The 21,052-nt window shown below is 39.6% G+C and overlaps 1 protein-coding gene across 2 annotated transcripts in view; it reads left to right on the top strand.

Annotated features, from left to right (window-relative positions):
• The window catches only part of LOC146003970 (palmitoyltransferase ZDHHC16B), a 39,217-nt gene extending 23,380 nt beyond the window's left edge, over positions 1-15,837 (top strand). For both annotated transcript variants that reach the window (XM_083142501.1, XM_083142502.1), the window contains exons 7-10: positions 936-1,041; positions 4,753-4,874; positions 10,870-10,940; positions 11,626-15,837. In XM_083142501.1, the coding sequence (XP_082998627.1) occupies positions 936-1,041; positions 4,753-4,874; positions 10,870-10,940; positions 11,626-11,764 (438 nt within the window). In that variant the 3' untranslated portion in view covers positions 11,765-15,837. The remainder of the gene's footprint in view (positions 1-935; positions 1,042-4,752; positions 4,875-10,869; positions 10,941-11,625) is intronic.
• The last annotated feature ends 5,215 nt before the right edge of the window (positions 15,838-21,052 follow it).

The raw sequence follows: 21,052 nt of genomic DNA, 5'->3' as shown, positions 1-21,052 counted from the left end.
AATAACAACTCTAACGTTGCATAACTAAAAATCTTAAAATGTTCTGACTTCTGTAAAAAGCTGAGACGGGCACTCAGCACACAGGAGGACAAAAAACAGAACAACACACACAAAATTATACTGGCCATAGTGCCAGTCGCCAGAGCCTCGTTAGTCTTTAGTCCAGGGTGCACTAGGTGGAAGTGAGGTTGACTTTTGGGCACCTACGTGGAAGGTACCCCTTACACCCCTATGTAATATAGTGTAGGGGTACATGTATTTCTTAGACACCCTGTACAGTGGAACTCAATTATATGTTTTTAAGGCAACTGAGGCTTTGGAACTTATAAAGCTGCCCAATATGTAATCTGGAAAACTTTTGTAGCGTATTGCTTCTTTGGGACCAGACAGGTAAAATGTAAAAAGTGGGAAAATGTAAAATCAAGGGTTATCAGTAAAACATGTCTACAAATGCAAAAAAAGTGTATTAGCAAAAAAAAAAAAAATACATATGTGTTTTACGTATCCCCACAAGAAAGTCACAGGCTGTAATCTATTGCTGAATTGTAGAACACAAAATGCCTTGTGTTGCATAGACGTCCTATTGTGAACATCTAAGGTTAGCATCTATTTAGGCGCTACTAGTGGTGTCTAGTGGCAGACATTTAAAACTCTAGGCTACGACAGTTGTAGTATTGGAAATTTCATTCACTGATGGTTGCACAGATAAAAGGTTTTAAAATTGGTAATTCTTTTTATACACACTGTATGTATAAGGTTCTTTTTACTGCATGTTTCGTATTTGTACGTTTTCAATGAGCTGATATATTTACATTTTCCAGGGTCTAGCAGCGAAAGAATCACCCTGTAATTATTTACGTTATAAAGTTGGAAAGCACTGCAGGCAATTGTGCAAATGCAGTTTAATAAGATGAACACATGTTCCTATTTTTCAGATGGAATATTTATTGCACAACATCTCCCACAATGATGTTTCAAAGGCAAATGGGAGGGTGAAATGGCGCAGGGGTGCTCTTATTTATTTGGCTCTTATCACAACAGGTGAGCTTTATTTTTGTTCTGTCCACATTATATTTTATAATAACGAGAAAAAACCTGGATCTGGACTGATGGATATTCCTTCCTACCCTTCTCGTACCGAACACATGTGAATCATTCCAATTTGGATCCAATATGGACTGATATGATTTATGTGAAAAGCACAGTTTGAATTATATTCTACCATTAGCTGTATGTAACTGTTCCTGATATTATCCACTTTCGAACATTCTATAGGTGGAACAGATTTTGTACCCAAAGAAAATGGAATATTGCTTTATTATAAAAGAAAACTTGACTTGGCATGACAATATACAGCACACCGCTCACGAGAAGATCCCCCAAATGAGGGGAGAGGGTGTGCGGAGGGACAGGGGAAGACCGGTCTATTTGCAGCTTTTAAGGGTAACAGGAAGTCTTCCGCTGCAGGGTCATTGTTGTCGTGGAAATGCTTGTGTGTAGGTGTTTAATTGTGATTTTTTGGGGATTTTTCATGGTTTTTTCATGAAGGGTGCTACTGTGCATAGTGAAGTGCGTAAGATTGTCAGCAAAGTTATTGATTTCTGTGATCGTGAATCCAAAGAAAAGCAATATTTGCTGCCAATTACACAAAGCCTCAAGCTTGCATCTGCAACAACAGGTTTGTCGGATCCGACAATCAAGAGGATTCGGAAAGAATAGTGTGAACAGAATGATCGGTCAAGGATGAGAAAACTCGTTTCCCCCGGAAAGATTAGGAAAAGATCACCTCACTGTAATGTGACTCTCGATGTCATCAGGAATTCAATTCGTGATATGTACGTAAGTGAAAAAAGTGTGCCGACGTGTGGTAAACCTTTGTCTGTCATACGACAAAAAAATAATTTCCCGTGGAAGGAGGATTCTTTGTGTTCTTTAATGAGAAGAGCCGGCTTTGAATGGAAGACGTGCAGGAACAAAAGGAAAGTTTTGATGTAGAGACCGGACATTGTGACATGGCGGAGCAGATATTTACATGCCATAAAAAGATTTCCGGAAGAGAATCGCACGCTTGTGTATGTTGACGAAACGACTGTGGACACCAATCTAATATCAAACAAATGTTGGCAATCAAATGATATTTCGGGTGCGATATCAATGCAAGTTCTGCACATCGATTCATTGTTGTCCATGCAGGTTGCAGTAATGGGTTCATTCCCAATGCAAGCCTGATCTATAAAGCAGGCTGCTCCACAGGAGACTACCATAAGCAAATGAACAGTTCAAACTTTGAAAAGTGGCTGACAGAGAAGCTGGTCCCGAATATACCCCATCGGTCCGTTGTCATCAGAGATAATGCTCCTTAATATACTGTGAGGGTGGATAAGGTTCCCTCAAGCTACAGCCTTAAGTTAGACATGGTAACGTGGCTGACAAATCATAACGTCCCTTTCGACGCAAACATGAGAAAAGTCTATCTGCACAAACTAATACAGACTAATAAGCCACAAGAAAAGCCTTCCGTGTGAACAAGACACTGCATTAGTATGGCCATACAGTACTCCGTTTACCACCTTATGCATGCGATTTGAACTCCATCGAATTAGCTTGGGCGAAAGTAAAAAAATATGTGTGGGATCGCTGTCGGCATCCCAACTAAATGATCTCACTATACAAGAGGACTGGAAGGGGTACTGTGTGCACGTGGAAAAAGTACTGGGAAAAGGACGGACTGAATGAAGACAAGGTCGAACAAATAATTATTTCTTTTGGAGGAGCAGAGAACAGCGACAGTTCTTCAGAAAGCACCACAAGCTGCAATGATGGGGATGATGATCTGGCACAACCTCTTTCATAAATGCAGTAAGTTTGGCCAATTTTGATTCTCTTTATTGAGATTTTAATTATTAATTTGTTTATTTCTCATTGGTTGCTATTTTTTCCCCCAGTGTACAGAATATTTTTGTATTGCTTATCCTGTACATTAGCCGTGTTGTATCGGAAACATTTGAATAAAAGACTAGATCAACAATGTCGATATGAAACAATCAACACGAAAATTACGGACAAAGTAGTGTTTACCATTATTGACATTTGTAGCTTTGCACATTATAAGTGCAAATAAATGGTCTCCACTTTCGCAATTCTTTTTTTTCTTTGCCATTTTCTTCGAATGCCAGTGCTGTAACAGCCAATTCCGTCGTTGAAAATATCTTAAACATTGTAGTTAGTACAATCGGCAGGCTCTTTATTAAGAAAAAAAAATCAGTTTACTCTGTCAAGAAATCAACACCAGATTGACGATGATCATACCTTGACCGCTAATGTGGATACCCTCTGACCGTACGCAGACAGTGATTTGAGCGTAGATGTGAATCAAGCCTTACAGCGAGACCACAGGGCTTGTTTCTGACCCAGGGTGCACTCCCCCAACCCTAATAGTGGAGTCACCTGCCGCTGCGTCACTTGACTTCTGGCAGGGATCTTCTCCTGAGCAGTGAGCTGTGCCTTGTGCATATTTGAATGAAAATTTATTACTGTCATTGCATACTTTACACACAGGAGTAGCCTTTTTGGAAAAATAAATATCAATTGTATATGAAATAAGTGTAATAGATGATCCTAGGTAAAAGGTAAAGTTCCCCGTGCATATAGCACTGTACCATGAAGGCATATTTAGAGGTTATGGTCTCCACACCTTCTTGATCTTGGCCATTTTGGAGGTGATGTGATCAGCACCATGCCCCGACCACCTTTACCCCTCCCCTCTCCAGATTCGCCCCCTGGTACCCATTGATTTGAGGCTGGGTGAACCCCAGAGCAACTTTATGTGGGGACAATGCCAGAAAAATTCCAACCTTAGATAACCCATCCCAGAAATCAAACCAGTCTCTTCCTCATGGCAGTCAGATGCCCTTCCGACTAGATGATACTGCGTTTAGTAACATTAATATTTGAAATAAAACAAACCATGTAGTGTAATAATAATAAAAAGATGAAAACTTGGATATTTCATTGACCTCTGCACCGTCATCAGCGATAGCATGAGAAGGTGTATGGAGAGGAAGTCTCCAAATCCTGCTGCTCGATTACTCACATAGACTACTTGTTCATATCTGCTTTGGTTTCGCTTACATTGTATATAGTTCTGATTTGTTTCATTTGGGACAAATTTACTTACATAATAATTTCAGTAAATAATGCAGGCTTGACCAGGACTTGAATGTGGGTCTCTGACATATTGTGCCATTTCTCTATCAAGTGAACTACAAAGCCAGCCCTGGATTCACCCACTTTTTCGTTCTTGCTGTTTTACTTTCTTGGAATTGTGTCTGTCAGCGATTCTTGTATGTAGTACATCTCCTGTGTGTTCCAAACAATACTGTGAGAAACTAGACATCGTCAACGTCAACAGATGCTCAGTTGGTAGCATGGTGTTCCAGAGACCCATGTTCGAGTCTTGGTAGAGTGTACATTTTTCACTGAAATTTCTACGTAGTACTTCCCGTGTGTGTGCCAGAGAGTTAAGTAATTTACATTAGCGTAATTTTTCTTATACATGCATTAAATCATTATCCCTTCATTCAGTGTAATGTACATTTTGAAATTCTGAACATGACCTAAATGCAAACTTTAGGCCTTTAAATAAGGGGTAGGATTATAAATACTGATGCTCATTGATCTTTTCTATAATTTCCAGTTCTTGAAAGGCACTAGTGATTGAGCATGGAAGTTGAACCACTTTCATTGTTGCAGGTGTTCTTGTCGCTTTGGGCAGCTTGGCAGTGTGGCACGCGAGGCTGATCGGTAATGGAGAAACCAGCATTGAGGCTCATATCAACAAAGCTGAAACAAAGAGGCTGGCATTGGAGAAAAAGGTACCTGGTAATGTTAGGTTCCCATGCACTAAGTATTTTGGCTATAGTGGAGCCCAAGTTAAGAGTTCAGTATGGGCTCTTATGAGCTTTTACTTTTGAGATCACCACCCCTAAACAAGAGTGTTTCTGTCAGAAACCAAAGTCGTTAACATTCAAACAGAAAATAATAAATAAGCAAAAACCAGAGGAAATGTAAGGATTTGATGTTCCACACCTATTGCAATTCGGACCATCCAAACAAGACGTTTTTCTTTCTTGTGTTTACCGCGATTTGGGGAGTTAAAAATAACAGCCGTCTGACGGTTGCTACTTGCTTCAAACAAGTGTTGGGAAGATGGAATGGGGCAGGGAATCTTCAGGCAAAAGTTTGTGAATAGGCTTCCCTCGGGGGTCAAGTGGTTTATTGTTTGCGTGCACACTTTCTCATTTTGGGTATTTCTTTAATGAATTTATTGCCTAGGTATTATAATTAAGGTGGCCACGGTGGCTCAGTCGGTAACATGTCTGACTACCATGCTCAAGGTCCCGGGTTCGATCCACGGCTGGTTCAAATCCGGGAACTTTTCTAACGATGGAAGCGGCCCCGGCGCCCACCCAGAGTCGAATGACATGGGTACCTGGGGGAAACCCTGTGGGTTAAAGGCAGTCAGGGGCGTGATCCTGATCACATCACCCCCACTCACGACCGGATCAAGAAAGTGGATAATTATTCTACAACAGCAAAATGGAAAGGGGGTTATTGTATCGTACCCAAGGTATTGGATAGAGATGACAAGTCTTGTGTCATTCTTAGCATAGTAGGAAACAGAGATAGGAATGCAGAATAAGCAATGAGGCAAACGTAAGGTTATTGACTTGGGAGAGGAGGAGGCTTGATGTGTTGGAATTGACAGGGAGTGAGATCAGTTGGCGAGAATACAAGAAAGAGTAAGGACTGCAGATTGTGAGAGAGAAGCGAAGTGAAAAGCGAGTAGGACAATGGTGTGTGATGAGATTCATGTCTGACAGGGAGGTCAGACAAGTGACATTTGAGAGGGCAAGTGTGGGAATAATCTTCATCTAATTATAAGGCCTTTTCTAAACCAATCCATATCTGTTCAGCCATGGAGAGTACAAAAACCCAAATCTAACTTAAGTTAATTTCTATGGCCATTCCTTTAAAGGTAACCTCTCGCATTTATCACATTTAGGCCAAGCAAGTGATAACCATCTGAGAGATGAATAATACAATCTAAAGGTTCTTGGTTCGACCCCAAATGCAGAAGTAACATTGTGTTACAGTATTATTAAGCATAAAAGTGTCCAGAGTCTAACTCTCTCTCTCTCTCTCTCTCTCTCTCTCTCTCTCTCTCTCTCTCTCTCTCTTTCTTTCTAGGGGAACCCGGGGCAGAGAGAGAGACAACCTTCTCTCTTTCTAGGGGAACCCCCCCCCTGCCCGACCCTGTGGCCGAGTGGTTAGCACATCGCGCTGCGACGCCAAGGGTCCCGGGTTCGAATCCTGGTCGGGCTTGGTTGTTTGTGAATGTCCATTCATCAATTTCATCATTTCATCACTCATCCCCATCTTCGCAAATTAGCCAAGAGGCACAAAACGCGAAGTAAAATAAATTAAATCAATCAATCAATCTAGGGGAACCCGGGGCAGAGAGAGAGAGAGAAAGAAGAGAGACAACCTTCTCTCTTTCTCTCTTTCTAGGGGAACCCGGGGCAGAGAGAGAGACAACCTTCTCTCTTTCTCTTTCTCTCCCTCTCTTCCTCTTCCTTCTTCTCTCCTTCTCCTTCTTCTCTCCCCCTTCTTTCCCTTTCTCTCTCTCTCTCTCTCTCTCTCTCTCTCTCTCTCTCTCTCTCTGAAGGGAGAAGAAGAAGAAGCCAAGAAAGAAGGGCTTCCTCTCTCTCTCTCTCTCTCTCTCTCTCTCTCTCTCTCTCTCTCTCTCCTTTTATTACCTTCTTTCTTTCTTTCTTCTTTCTCTCTTTCTTTCTTTCCTCTCCTAAGAAAGAGAGAAAAGAAAGAGGGAACGGGGGCTTCCTGCCCGTTTCTCTCTCTCTACTGAGAGAGAGAGAGCAAAGAAAGAAGGGAGAAAGGAAGAAAAGGAAGAGAGAATGGAGAAGAGGAGACAGAAAGAAAGGGAAGGGGGAAGGGGGCGTGAGGAGATGAGAGAAGAAGAGAGAAGAGCAATAGAGGGGAAGGACGGGAGAGAAGAAGGAGAGAGAGAGAGAGAGAGGGGGGTAGGGAGAAAAAGAGAGTTGAGAGAGAGAAGAGAAGGGAGAGAGAAAAAGAGAGAGAGAGGGAGAGACCTCTCTCTTTCTCTCCTTTCTTCGTCCCTACCCCTTCTTTCTCTCTTTTTCTCTTCCTTCAGAGGAGAGGAGAGGAGGACCCTCTCCTTCTCTCTTTCCTTCTTTCTTTCTCTTTCTTCTTCTCATTTAGGGGCGGAGGTCTTCTTTTCCTGGCTATCCCCAGGTACCTCCCTTCCTTTTCTAGAGGGAGGGAGAAGGGGGAACAAATTGTAATAAATATTATTGTATACTTAAAGCAGAAAAATCCTGGTAAAAGTGTTAATTGGACTGCAAACGAAACTGCTGGAACGACTGGAATTTCGTTCAAAATTAATAGCGAAGCGATTAAAGGTCCTCTTGCAACACCAAATGAGGAGAAAAAATGCCAAAAAACAACAGGTACGCAAGATGCAACGACTTCGAATACAACTTTTATATGAGGCGATGTGCAGCGAAAAGCCCCAGGTACATTGTATTTTGGTACATTGGCAGATTTTTCAGGAGAAGGTTCACTTGCCTCCCAAAATGATAACTAAGTATCTAGGTAGTTGACTATATAGTTAAAAGAATGTCTGTCTTCTTCTTCCTGTAATTATTCTTCATGAAAACACAACAGAACTCCTTTTATTTGACACCTCTGCTAATAATTGATTGATTGAGTTTTAAGTCCACTTTTATGCACAGATAGGTTAATTGGGACTGGACATACAGTTTTATGTGAGATATGAACCACTATGTGTCTCCAGCAGGTATCGATCCCTAGATCCCTCGATTATAATGCGACGACGGAAATTTTGCTAATGCTATCCCCTTGTAATCGAAGGACCCTGGATTTGTTTTTTGGTGGAGGTACATTCTCGGATGGATTATACGTTGAAGGTTCAGTCCCGATTAATTCATCTGACCACAAATTAGACCTAGAATGAACCCTTGTGATTGTATTGATGTTAATGACGTGATGTGTCCAATGGGAGTATGTGCTGGTCATAACTCCCCCTTGGATAAGTATTCCTAAAAAAAGAGGGTCAGCGGCAGAAGAAGATGACATATGAGGACCAGCTACTAATTAGTATATGTACCCCCCCCCCCCCCTCTTTGAAAATACTGTTCACACCACTGATATTAGGGCACTTTTTGATGTGTCGAATAAGTTGCAAATGTGCACATTAAATTTCCAATATTAAGTAATGCTTACAGCATATTCTGTGCACGTCCCAGAAAAAAAATGTAGATCCGCCTATGACTGTCGAGTCGTGGAGCTGCTACTGCTGTGCAAGAAGAATGGAGGGACAAAACAATATAGACACAACAAGACTTTCTTTGCTGCCTTACGAGTGGTTTGCGAGCGCCTACAGGTCGGGGTGAGAGATTTGCTTTGGTGCATGCAGGTAGTGAACACTGTTTTGTCTCAAATGAGACAGTGTGCCGAGAAATGTGAAACAGGCCTCCCCGATGGCACAGTGGTAACGTTCTGGCCTTGTAATCAAGGGGTCTCGGGTTTGTTACCCGGTGGAGGTATATAGTGGTTCATATCCCAGTTTAAACTGTAGGTCCAGTTTCGATTAGTCTTTCTGTGCAAAAAGTGGACTTAAAAGAGAAAAAAAACATGGCCAACGTACACGATAAAATGGACAGCAAGACGTATGACAAGAATATTTAGGAACAGATATTTCCAAATCTCCCTCCATGGACCGTCTGTTGATCACTAACTTTTGTTGCAGCGTATACTACATCAGACATTCAATTCGTACTGGAGCCTTCTTCTACTGCGCATAATGCGGCAACACTGTCGCCATAAGCCCCATACTGAACTCTTTAAGTTGGACTCACCAATAGTCTGCATTTCTTTTCTACGAGGGATGATCGAAAAAGAAGGTTACAAAGCCTATTATGGCGTATGTGTTAGACATAGCTGGAAGATAAACACACCTAATGATGAAGGGCACTCAATACTAGTCCTCGATGTAATCACCTTTTTTGTTCAAGCACTTGTCACAACGGTAGATGAGGTTTTCCATACCGGTTGCACAGAAATCCATGTCAAGTTCTCGTAGCCACCGTGAGGCAGCTCTTTTGACATCATCACATGTCAGATAATGGTGGCCAGCCAACCAAATGGTAGTCGCAGCTCAGCTGATATTGAGCGTAATGTTCTTCTTCTGTCCTCAAGAATACACTCATCCACAAGAGCACAGTTCATGTCAGTGGTTGAGGTACTGGGTCTACTGCTGTGTCCACGGTTGTCATTAACAATACTCGTCCGTCCTTCTTTGGAGGCACAACACCACTTCGCTACATGTTGCCTTGAAATTGTCCCCTCCCCATACACCTCCACAATCTGCCTATGAATGTCAGCAGGTGTAGTGTTTTTGGCCCACAGGAACCACACCACTGCCCTCACTTCTACTCTTGACCAATTTTCTAGACGAGTCACCATTTTAAATGTCCGCTTCTTGGGTATACATGGTCAGAATCCGAAGTCCTCAAACTCGCAACAAGACAAACATGTTATTAGTTTACACATAAATTTTCGTTACGTTACAGTGAATAAAACAAAAGTTATATGCTTTGTAACCTTTTTTTCCGATCATCCATCGTACCTTTCAATGCCAGTCACTACAATGAAGATGAATCAATGAAAGAGCTGAAGGACATAACACAGAGAAATTCCGTGCCTTATATGGAATTCCAACCTACAAGTCCCAGATTTGTAGTATGCTATGTCACTGGTTAACTATTTCCAGACCCTTCCTGAAAATATTATTTTTCCCCAGAAAATCATAGAAAATATATTGTTAAGTGTATTACGTATTACTCTCTCTGTCCCATAATTATTGTCCGGTACACTTTTGTTTGGTGTCCGATAATAATTGTCCGATATGCAAACTGTGACATTGGTGTATACAGAAGAAGAAAATGAAACATGGGAATGAGTCATACAACGTTATTACTCAAGGATCAGTACAAATTGGCCAATCAAGTATCCAAAAGAACATAAATAAAAAGTTACCATTTAGGCATACCGGACTATAATTATGGGACAGAGGGAGTATTTTACATTTTTTCTGATATATACAGATATATAATGTGTTACATTTTACACAAATTTTCTTACATTTATTATTTTTTTCTGTAACTTTTTTTGAAAGTAAAAAAAATAAACATTGCAAGAAAAGTTACTGAAAACTTATTTTCAATACACAATATAGAAATAATTAATGAAAAATAACCAAAAACTTCTTGGGATTGAAATTGTCACTAAACGTGAAATCTGAATCAGAATCATTGTAAAAAATGTCCACAATGTGCACATAAATTATTCAGTGCTATTTCAAGAGTATAAACAAAAGCGACACAAGTACAAGTAAAATTCAGCACCGAAGAAAATGCAGTTGGAATTTGAAAGAGGTGGTTGCAACACATGTGCTCAAGAGCTGCATTGTGATTAAAGCCCGTCATTCATTCACACTATAATTTTATAGTGAACATAGGTTATGCTCGTCCAGAAAGAGTTAATACTGTTTTTTCTGAAAATAAATTGTTTTAAATAGGACCAAGTCAGTGCCACAGAAAAGTGACAAGTAGTCACTATAGAACTTAATGATTGAAAGTCACATGGCGGGAATTGATCATAATTACTTGAAGCACTAAGTGTATTGAGGATATATTTTATGGTTTACTTTCTTGCTCATAATGTCTGATAATCTCATTTCAATTTCAGGTTTACATAAACCCATATGACTTCAAACCAAGGAAGAACTGGAGATTGTTTCTGGGTTTGGTTAGGGGAAGGTAAGCTACCCTGCACACTAAGGTAGAGAACTAATGACTGTTGTACTTTCAGAGAACTAGTAATACAGTGAAACCTGGATTTTACATTGTGCAGGGGATCAAGCTGAAAAAACTATGCGGGGAAATGTAAAATCGAGGAAATTCTTTTTTAACATTTTGCTATGTTAGGACAATCAAGATTGAATGTATAATGCAGGAAAATGTAAAATACAAGAACATTTAATTGCTGCATATGCGTTTAAGGGTAATTACATAGATATGGAATTAATATTTTTATTAAGCATAAGAGAGTTTAGATTTTACTTTACAATGTTAGTATTTTACGATGCTATATTTTGTAGAGGGTAAGGTGGCATTTTCACCCCAAAACACTGCTTCAGTTTGAAATTAATCGCATTTCTTCAGCGATTAATACCAGTGTTACTTTTAATTACCAGTCCTTTTGTAATAGTTAACGCAAAACACTGCGACTGAAATTATACGTTTGAATATATAATTTGATAGACATTTATTTTGCAGGAGGGTGAAATCCTCCCTTGCCCCCCCCCCTCTTTCATTTGCTTGGAAAATTTATGGCTTCCCCTTTTCTCATTCGACTGGCACATACTAGTTCACTAATCCATTACATGTTCATGGTTAGTTTTTTATGTAATGTGATCAGTATACATTTTCGATTTTTTTACAGAACATGGAGGCATATACTTCTCCCTTCTGCTCACAAACCCCTGGGAGATGCTCTGACATGGAAGACTGTACATTCCAATGATAGTGATAGCGAGGATGATTTGGTGGATAGCTGGGTAAAATGTTCAAAAGAAATATAAGATGTGTCATTTCTATCATTGTAGATAATTTTTTTAGAAAAGTGGCTATTGAATACAAATGCATTCTTAAAAATATTGAATTCGTTTCGTGACCTGAATGAATTGTAATTTTTATTATTTTTTGTTGTTCATGTAGTGTATTTGTAAATTTGCAAACATTTTTTTTGTTATTATTGCTTGTGCAGGAATGTATTATATTTATTATTAATTTTACTGCATTGCTCTTATCTAAGGTTCATTAAAATTATTTATTTACAATTGAGACAGTTTTTTCAGTATTGTATGAAATATAAGACTTTTTTTTTAAAAAAAAGGTATTTATTTGTTTTTACTGTTGGTTCTTAGTTGACTGAAGATACCTTGAAGATAATGGCCGTCCAAAGATAATTGTATTATATAATGTATATTATAAAATTTTTCTTACTATGCAAAAAGAATCAAATATTAGTTTAGAAATTTGTTCCGTCACAATCTAGCACCAAAATTTCTGTAGCTATGAAAAATATCTGAGCTAAATAAATCCTACTTTCCTTCACCATGATGGTTACTCTGGCACTGCTGTAGCAATGAGCTTATACCACCTGTAATTAAAATCATGACTTAATCACAATGTTTTCCAAAAACTTGGATGTACTTTGGCAGTATTGGTCTCAGATATAAATGTTATAATACTATTAGATTCTATTTACAAAATAACAGTTGGGCTGAAAAGTTCGTAGGCTGACTCATAGATGGCGTTACTAGAATTAAATCCATGTGATTTTTACTTAGTACTAACCTTCAAAAGATACGTGTATAAATTTCACAGCTGCCGGATAATTAGTTCGTGAGATATAGCATTGTGAGTGAAGCAGCTTTTGTTATTGTGAAAAAATGGATAAAAAAGAATTTCGTGTGTTAATAAAGCATTGCTTTTTGGTGAAAAAAAAATACTGTTGAAGCCAAGGCTTGGCTTGATAAACATTATTCGGACTCTGCATCAGGAAAATCAACCGTTGAGACGATGCACGCAGTGGACGCCCCAAAGAGGCTGTTACCGACGAAAACATCAAAAAAGTCCACAAAATAATTTTAAATGATCGTAAAGTGAAGTTGATCGAGATAGCTGAGATTATTACATAGCGTTGTTGGAGCGTTTAAAGGATGAAATCACGAAAAAACGGCTCCATTTGAAGAAGAAAAAAGTGCTGTTTCATCAAGGTAATGCACCGTGTCACAAATCACTGAAAACGATGGCAAAATTATATGAATTAGACTACGAATTGCTTCCCCATCCACCATATTCTCCAGATCTGGCCCCCAGTGACTTTTTCCTGTTTGCAGACCTTAAAAGAATGCTCGCTGGAAAGAAATTTAGCACTGATGAGGTAATCGCCGAAACTGAGGCCTATTTTGAGGCTAAAGAGAAATCGTACTATAAAAATGGCATCGAAAAATTGTATGACCGCTATAATCGTTGTATCGCCCTCGAAGGCAACTATATTGAATAATAAAATCGAATTTTGTCAAAAAATTATTTTTTACTATGTTAGCCTACGAACTTTTCAGCCCAACTGTTATATACAAAACTACTCTAGTGATCCAAGTGTTTGTATACTTTGTAGATATATGTAATATGCTTACTGAAATATGAAGTTAACACTTGAGGAAAAACCATCCATTCCAAGAAAGGTGGCATTTTTACAGCTACTGGTTTTGTCTAGTTATGAATTCCATGTCGAAAGTTGTATTTTCAATTTAGATATGAGTGACTATTTACAGTAGAGATAAATGAAAGCAGTGAAACAAGATAAATGAACCAGAGTAATGTATTTTCATTGATTTGAAACGCTTTTGGGAAAGCCAAAAAGAAAGCTAACCAAAAATGCTGCTGAAAGAAACTTTTCTTTCTTCAAAAAAGCAGTTTTATTTTTTTGTCCGCTTCCAACTCTTAATTATCACTCATCCTCACTGTTACGATTAGCCAAAAGTGGCAGAAAAGTGATGCTAAATAGCAAAAATACAAGTACGTATAAGTACTTTCTACCTGGCAATCTGATCAGGGGCTTCCTGTGTGGAAAACATGTATTCTCTTCGCCATGGTATACTGTATTTCAGAGAGAAAAACCACAACAATAAATCAAATAGGGGTGTAGTGCATACCAACAATGGAAGGCTAGTCCGGAGTTGCCAAGTGTCTTGCCATTCCCCCCACCCCTAAAACAGGACAAGGAGAGGGTGGCACAGGTGGATGTTCATCCCTTACTCCCTTGAGTGTACTTGAGAGTTGCGAAAGGTTCGGTTCAGTCCCTTTCTTTTTTACCTTCCTGTCTTCATCATTCCCTCATATACATGCCGCTGGGGATGTAGTGACCATATGGAGAGGAGGGCTGAGAAGAAGGAAAAGATGTGGCAATGCTTTCAACTGTCAACCGTAGCATGTATTATGGTTTCTGCAAGGGATGGGGGACACTATACGAGGGCCACTATTTATATTTTGAGCCTTGGCAACACTGATTGAAGTTAGGTGCGATTTGACGTTTGCACGGAATCGTCTGCCATTATTGACCATAAAGTACTTCAAATGTTTTGTCAATAGCTTGATTTGTGTTGTTTATGTTGCCTTGGAGATTGCGTGACAACAATAAAATGGAATTAACTCGTGAACATTTTCGTGCGTTGATTTTTTACGATTTTCGACGTGGATTATCAAGACAAGAGTGCATCGATCAACTTACTTCCACATTTGGCGATGAAGCCCCATCCTTTGCCACTGTGAAACGCTGGTATAACGAATTTAATCGTGGCCGCCATTCGCTCACCGACGAGATTCGTGAAGGTCGTCCAAAATCAGTTGTTGTTCAAGAAAACATTGATGCTGTGCAAAACCTAATACTGCAAGGTCGCCATGTGACATACTGTGAGATTGAGGCAACCATAGGCATTAGTTCCACCAGCATATATAAAATATTACATGATCATTTAGCTGTGAGAGAGGTATGTTCTCGTTGAATCCCACACAATTTGACAAAAACTGGAAAAGATGCTCGCGTCAATTGTTGCAAACAAATGCTCAATAAATACAATCGTTATGCTTCAAAAGACGTATATAAGATTGTAACAGGTGACGAATCATGGATATATGCATATGAGCCGGAACGTAAACAGCAGTCGACTGTATGGGTGTTTCAAGATGAACCCAATCCAACAAAAGTTGTTCGCGCTCGAAGCCCATCGAAACAAATGGTCGCCTGTTTTTTCGGGAAAACTGGTGCATGTGGCAACTGTGCCTTTAGAGGAACGTAGAACGGTCAACTCTGAATGGTACACAACAATTTGTTTGCCAGAGGTCTTTGGTCAAATACGGAAAACAAACAAACGCCGTCGGATCATTCTTCATCAAGACAATGCCAGCTGTCACACATCTCGTCTAACAACCGACTTTATGAACAGTCAAAAAATCGAATTGATGGGTCATCCACCGTACAGTCCTGATTTGGCACCCAATGACTTCTTCTTGTTCCCGAATGTCAAGAATAAATTGCGTGGACAACGATTTTCGTCGGCGGAAGATGCCGTTGATGCGTTCAAAAACCATATTATGGAGTTGTCTCAAGAAGATTGGAAAAACTGCTTTGACAAATGGTTCGAACGAATGCAAAAGTGTATTGACCATAAAGGAGAATACTTCGAAAAACAATAAAGCAGTTTTCAATGCCAAATTCCTGTTTTTTCATTGTTAGGCTCAAAATATAAATAGTGACCCTCGTACCGTGGCGATAAGAATATTGGTAATGCTTCCATTGCTCCAAGTTATACACCTTCAACAGTAACTGCTTTTGCCATTGGAGCTACAGAAGTTTTGGTAGCAATGTGGTAGAGAACAAGTAGTGTCAATATAAGATTTGTAGTTAATTTATTGAAGAAGTGATATTTGTAAAAAACAATGTACATATTTAGCTGTTTTTCTATTTATGTTCCCTTTTTATTACTGTGATAATTTAGTATCTCATTATGAATATTAAGGGTGTAGCTGATTTTTTTGATTGTATGTAATCATGTTGCAAATAAAATCCCTGTATTGTAAAACCTTAGATTTGAATTTGAATGTTCCATAATTATTTCGTCGTAGGCCATAATTCTTCTTCGCATTATTATCATTTTATTTATTTCCTTTCTTGAACAGAGCATTATTCAGTGACAAGTAAAGTAAAGTGTTCCCCTGTGCAGAGCACCACGCCATGAAGGCGTATAGGGGGTGTGGGGGTAACGCCTCACACTTTCTTGATCTCGGTCGTGAGTGGGGGTGATGTGATCAGCATCACGCCCCTGACCGCCTTTACCCCCCAGGGTTTCCCCCAGGTACCCATGTTATTCGACGCTGGGTGGGCGCCGTGGCCGCTTTCACCGTTAGAAAAGTTCCCGGATTTGAACCGGCCGGGGATCGAACCCGGGACCTTGAGCATGGTAGTCAGACGCGTTACCGACTGAGCCACCGCGGCCACATTCAGTGACAAGAATGGACCTAATGTCATAATGTGTCTGTTTAGTTCTATTATTGATGTGAATAGGAAATTTGGAAGGTTTGCTGTATTACCGGTATGGCATGGTGATAACATCATTGCCTTTTAATCAAAAGGTCCCAGGTTTGATACCCACTGGAGGCACATAGTGATTTGGATTCCACTTTAAAAGTTGGTCCAGTTCCGGTTATCCTTTCTGTGAATAAAGTGAACTTAAAAAGAGAGACTCAATCAATGACCACAAGTGGGAGTGAGGGGGAGCAGTCATTCCTATATTTTGTCTTCTTTTCCTGCAAGATATATTCTTTAAATCTGGGTTGAAGGGCAGGTTGTAGCTCTCCACTCCATCCTGTTGGACACTCCACGATTCTATGGATTTCATATATCAAGATATGAGTTACAGTATGTTCCACAAAGGACAAGAATTAGTTTATGTGCAATATATATATATATATATATATATATATATATATATATTAGGAATATTACTGATACATACTGATTTTTATTATACCGGGTGGTCCATTTATAATGATAGTATGGAATATCGCATGCAGAATTCATCCAATCGAAAAATTGCACAGAATAAAAGTTTGATACTATTGAGGGAGTAAGTCAATGCCGCAAAAATTTCGTCGCTGCCACCCACCATGTTGCAATCATGGCTGATGAGACAACTGATGTCACGAATAAATCTCAGTTGTCAATGGTATATCGGTACATTAAAGATGGCCACGTGGTTGAGAGATTTGTTGGTTTTTGTGACGTTAGTGCTAACAAAAGAGCCCAAGCTGTTGCTGAAGTCATTGTCGCAAATGAAGTAAATATGGGCTGTTGCGACAAAGTTATAGCACAAACTTACGGTGGAGCTGCTGTAATGGCTTCGGGCCTGAATGGAGTACAAGCAATCGTCAAGGAATTCTTTCCTGGAGCGGTTTTTATTCATTGCTACGCACACGTTTTAAATCTAGTACTGTCACAAAGTGCGTCAAATATTTCAGAATGTCGTATTTTTTTTGCCACCTTAGGTGGATTGGCAGCATTTTTTTTTCGGTCGCCAAAACGTGCAAAATATTTAGAAGAGTTCCTGAAACGCCGTCTCCCAAGTGTCTGTCCAACCAGGTGGAACTATTCATCGCGTCTGGTAAACACTGTGCACGAAAAGAAAGAAAGCCTACGCGAAGTGTTTTGTGTCATGATAGACCACAACAATGAACTTGAAAGAGATGTTTTGGAATCTGTAGAGGGTCACTTAGCAAACATGGAAAATTTTCAATTTTGTTTCCTTCTTGCTGTTTTCCACCGAATATTCATGCACACAGATGTTCTCTTTTCCTATCTTCAGAAGCAAGCTTTGGACATTGTGTACTGCAGACATAAGGTGTCGGAAACTTTAATGGCGATTCAGTCTCTAAGAAATTCTTTTGATGAAATTTATGATGAAATTGTCACTGATGTGGGGCCACCACGTAGAAGACCACGTAGTTCCGATGCTTCGTTAGATCCGAAGTTAAATTTCAAGCGTTTGTTCATTGAAATATTAGATAATATACAGCAACAGATTCAGACCAGATTTCAGGACTACAATGGCATTTCATTTTTGAGTCTTTTGGACACATCCAAATTTCAGACATATAAACATCAATTTCCTTCGGAACACTTCAAGAACCTAATTGCAAGTTACGGTCGTTTCTTTGATGAAGTTCTGTTGAAAAATGAGTTGTTCGTAGCCTATTCTTCTGCTGAATTTGCAGACAAATCTCCTCACCAGCTGCTACTTTATCTGAGCGCAACGCCTGTTGGGAAGGCAATGCCACAGCTTCTCATACTAGCCTCCTTGATCTCTACAATACCGGTAATGACAGCCACCGTAACGATCGTTTCCAGCAATGAAAAGGATTAAGAACTACGCGAGAAACAGATGCGGACAAATTCGTCTTTCTAATCTTGCGCTTATATCAATTGAATCAAGACTGCTGAGTGAACTAAAGGAACAAGATACATTTCTTGAGTCTGTAATTGACCACTTCGCTACAGCAGAGCGTCGAATGGACTTCACATACAAATAGGTAAGTCTTTGGATTTGTCTTGCATTCTATGTTGTACAGTCACAGACACTTCTGGGCTGTAAGAACCCCATTAACTCTCAATGTAATCGTTACATTCCAGAAGTGTCCTGACTGTATGTTTTGAATGGATTTGATGTTTTTATATCTATTTTATATTTCGTTGTTTATTTGAGACGAAGAACATAATTACGGGCGCATCCAGAGCGGACAACAAGGAGCGTTAGCACCCTCTCCCCAAAAATTGTCCAACATTTTGTGATGGCAAACGTTTTAATATTGGTTCAGCGATATTGCTCAGACATTAAAATTGTAGTTGTTCATCTGCCTGAATAAAATATACATTTTCAAATTTGTAAATATTTAAAAATATCTTAATGTTGTTTTCCCCCCGTGGGAGAAAGTTTGTTTCCCTGGAAAAATCTCTGGGTACGTCCATGAACATACTAGAAAGTACAGATCGATGTAGTCTCACAATATAATTTGATTTGTCGCTTGTATTATCGTCTTCGTGCTATACACATATCGACTAACCAAATTGTTTGACTACAATGTGAGATTTTCAGGATACCTAAGCATATACCTAAAGTTTGTGTATTCTCATATCTCGCTTTATCCATAATTTTGATGATGAGGTTGTGACGATTATGATCAATCTTCAATACTACATATTGTTGCAAGTCAAGCTCTTTATATTTAGCTATACTTATCCTAAAGGGGGGGGGGGGTATGACACCACCAACCCTCCTTTGGCACTCCACTGATTGCTACCCCAAGTGTCGATGTCACCGCACGTCACTGGGATTGTTGACAAATATAAAAATATGGAAGACAAAGTGGTAACGTCGTCTCCTTGTAATTAAGTGATCCCAGGTTCCATAACCGGGGAGGCACCGGGTAGATTCAGTTCTGATTAGTCTATTGGTGCATAAAATGGACTTAAAAAACAAAAACTCACAACTCAAATATGATATTGGGATTATGATAGTTGTCAACCAGTTTCAGTAGAAGAACATTTCGGTGCTCAGTATAGTTAATACGAGGACACGGTATCGGGTCGTGGCCCGGCGGTTGAAAAACAATGCACTAGAGTACTTTACCATGTTGACTAATATATTTTGGACTAAAGTGCCCCCATAAGCTGACTTTTTCAAATAAAGGCAGTCAGGTAAATGGCCAAAACACTGCCTCTTTTCACGATGTTGAAGGCAAATTACAGTCAATAGATAACTGCATCAAAAAACTTGATAAAGCGAAATGAACATCGTTAAAACATTGTACATATCGATACTTTATTATATCAACATGTTAGAGGTTCAAACATAATGCCGGTTGGGCTCTCTTCTAGAGTCTAAATACAGCTTGTTGGAATGAAGTATTCGCTGCGCATGCGCGAACAACAAACTGAAGCAATGCGATGCACGGTATTGAGAAAACGGCACAGTCCGAGAAGCACGTAAGCGACACGCGACATGTGCATCTTGCCGTGTCTCTTTGGTTTGAAAGGTTGCATTGATTACTGAGTGTTGGCTTCCAAGAGACACGTGTTTCTTCGGTGTGAATTCTCCCTTAGATTTCGAATTGTGTCATTGTTGATCCACATGACTTTCATAAATCAAATTTCTTTACAAGCATCATTATCTGAATTTCTGGAATTGTATTAAAATTTCAGAAGCACAGAGATAACATTGCAGGTGGTGGCCACTATGCCAAGGGGGGGGGGGGGCGGGGGGGCATAGGTGAGGCCCTTCACATAGCCCCAGAGAAAAAAATTCTCAAGGGGTTACGTCTGGTGAACACCATATCGACACAGAATTGCTTGCACATTCGTTCGCTTGTAATCTGTCTTTAAGACCTGGATGCCAAGCTGTCGTCAGAGGACTTGTCTTTTTATGGACTTCCAGGAACTTTGCACAAATGTGTCCTGAACCTGCTCAACTATCTCGTCCGATACTGGTGGATGTCCAGATCCTTTTACCCTGCACAGACAGCCATCCTCTTGGAACTTTTTGTGCCATGTCCATATCTGCATGCAGTTGGTGCATTTCTGGCAAATTCCGTCACAAACTCACTCTGCAGTCTTCTTCGACTGTGTTCGAGCATACTCTAACAATCAAAATGCCTTTTCTTTTCCAGTGAATCACATGTCTATTTGCAATTAAAATTTAGAACAGGTGCAAGTGGATTAAGAGGGAAGATGAAAATAGTTTGAGAATGAATTAATGTCAAATGTAACCAGAGAAAAAAGTGGACATGCTAATGAGTATAGCCTGGTCATGAAATCGTGAATATTATTATTAAACCAGCCTTTCTCTTTCAAGAAAGAACTGCAACGATATGTTCACAATTTTCTCCTCCCAGCTTTTCAAGTACAGGTCAATTTCAATTCCTTTATTTTCAAATAATTTCCGAGAACCCCAGTTACAACATGACGTGAAGATGATACAGCACTGCACAGGACAACCAGTGCGTATACATAGTTTCGTCTGCATTTTCCGTGTTATTTTTGCCTATCATAATTAAATGCTTCGTTTTCAGTACAGCCTCACATTTGTTAGAGTACCTGGAATTCACATCGCATTCGCAATATTTAAAGAGAATGCGTAATTTAAACGTTTTCTACCATACCAGTCATGACAACATGCTGCAATTTTGTACTACTGCTGAATGTAAACAAAGATTTATCCTACTTAGAGTGGCCATATTGGAAGCGACACTAG

Source organism: Lepisma saccharinum, chromosome 21, assembly GCF_977018435.1.
Source record: "Lepisma saccharinum chromosome 21, izLepSacc3.1, whole genome shotgun sequence".
Classification (NCBI taxonomy): Eukaryota; Metazoa; Arthropoda; class Insecta; order Zygentoma; family Lepismatidae; genus Lepisma; species Lepisma saccharinum.
The sequence above is the reverse complement of the archived record's forward strand: the minus strand, read 5'-3'. Positions and strand labels throughout refer to the sequence as shown.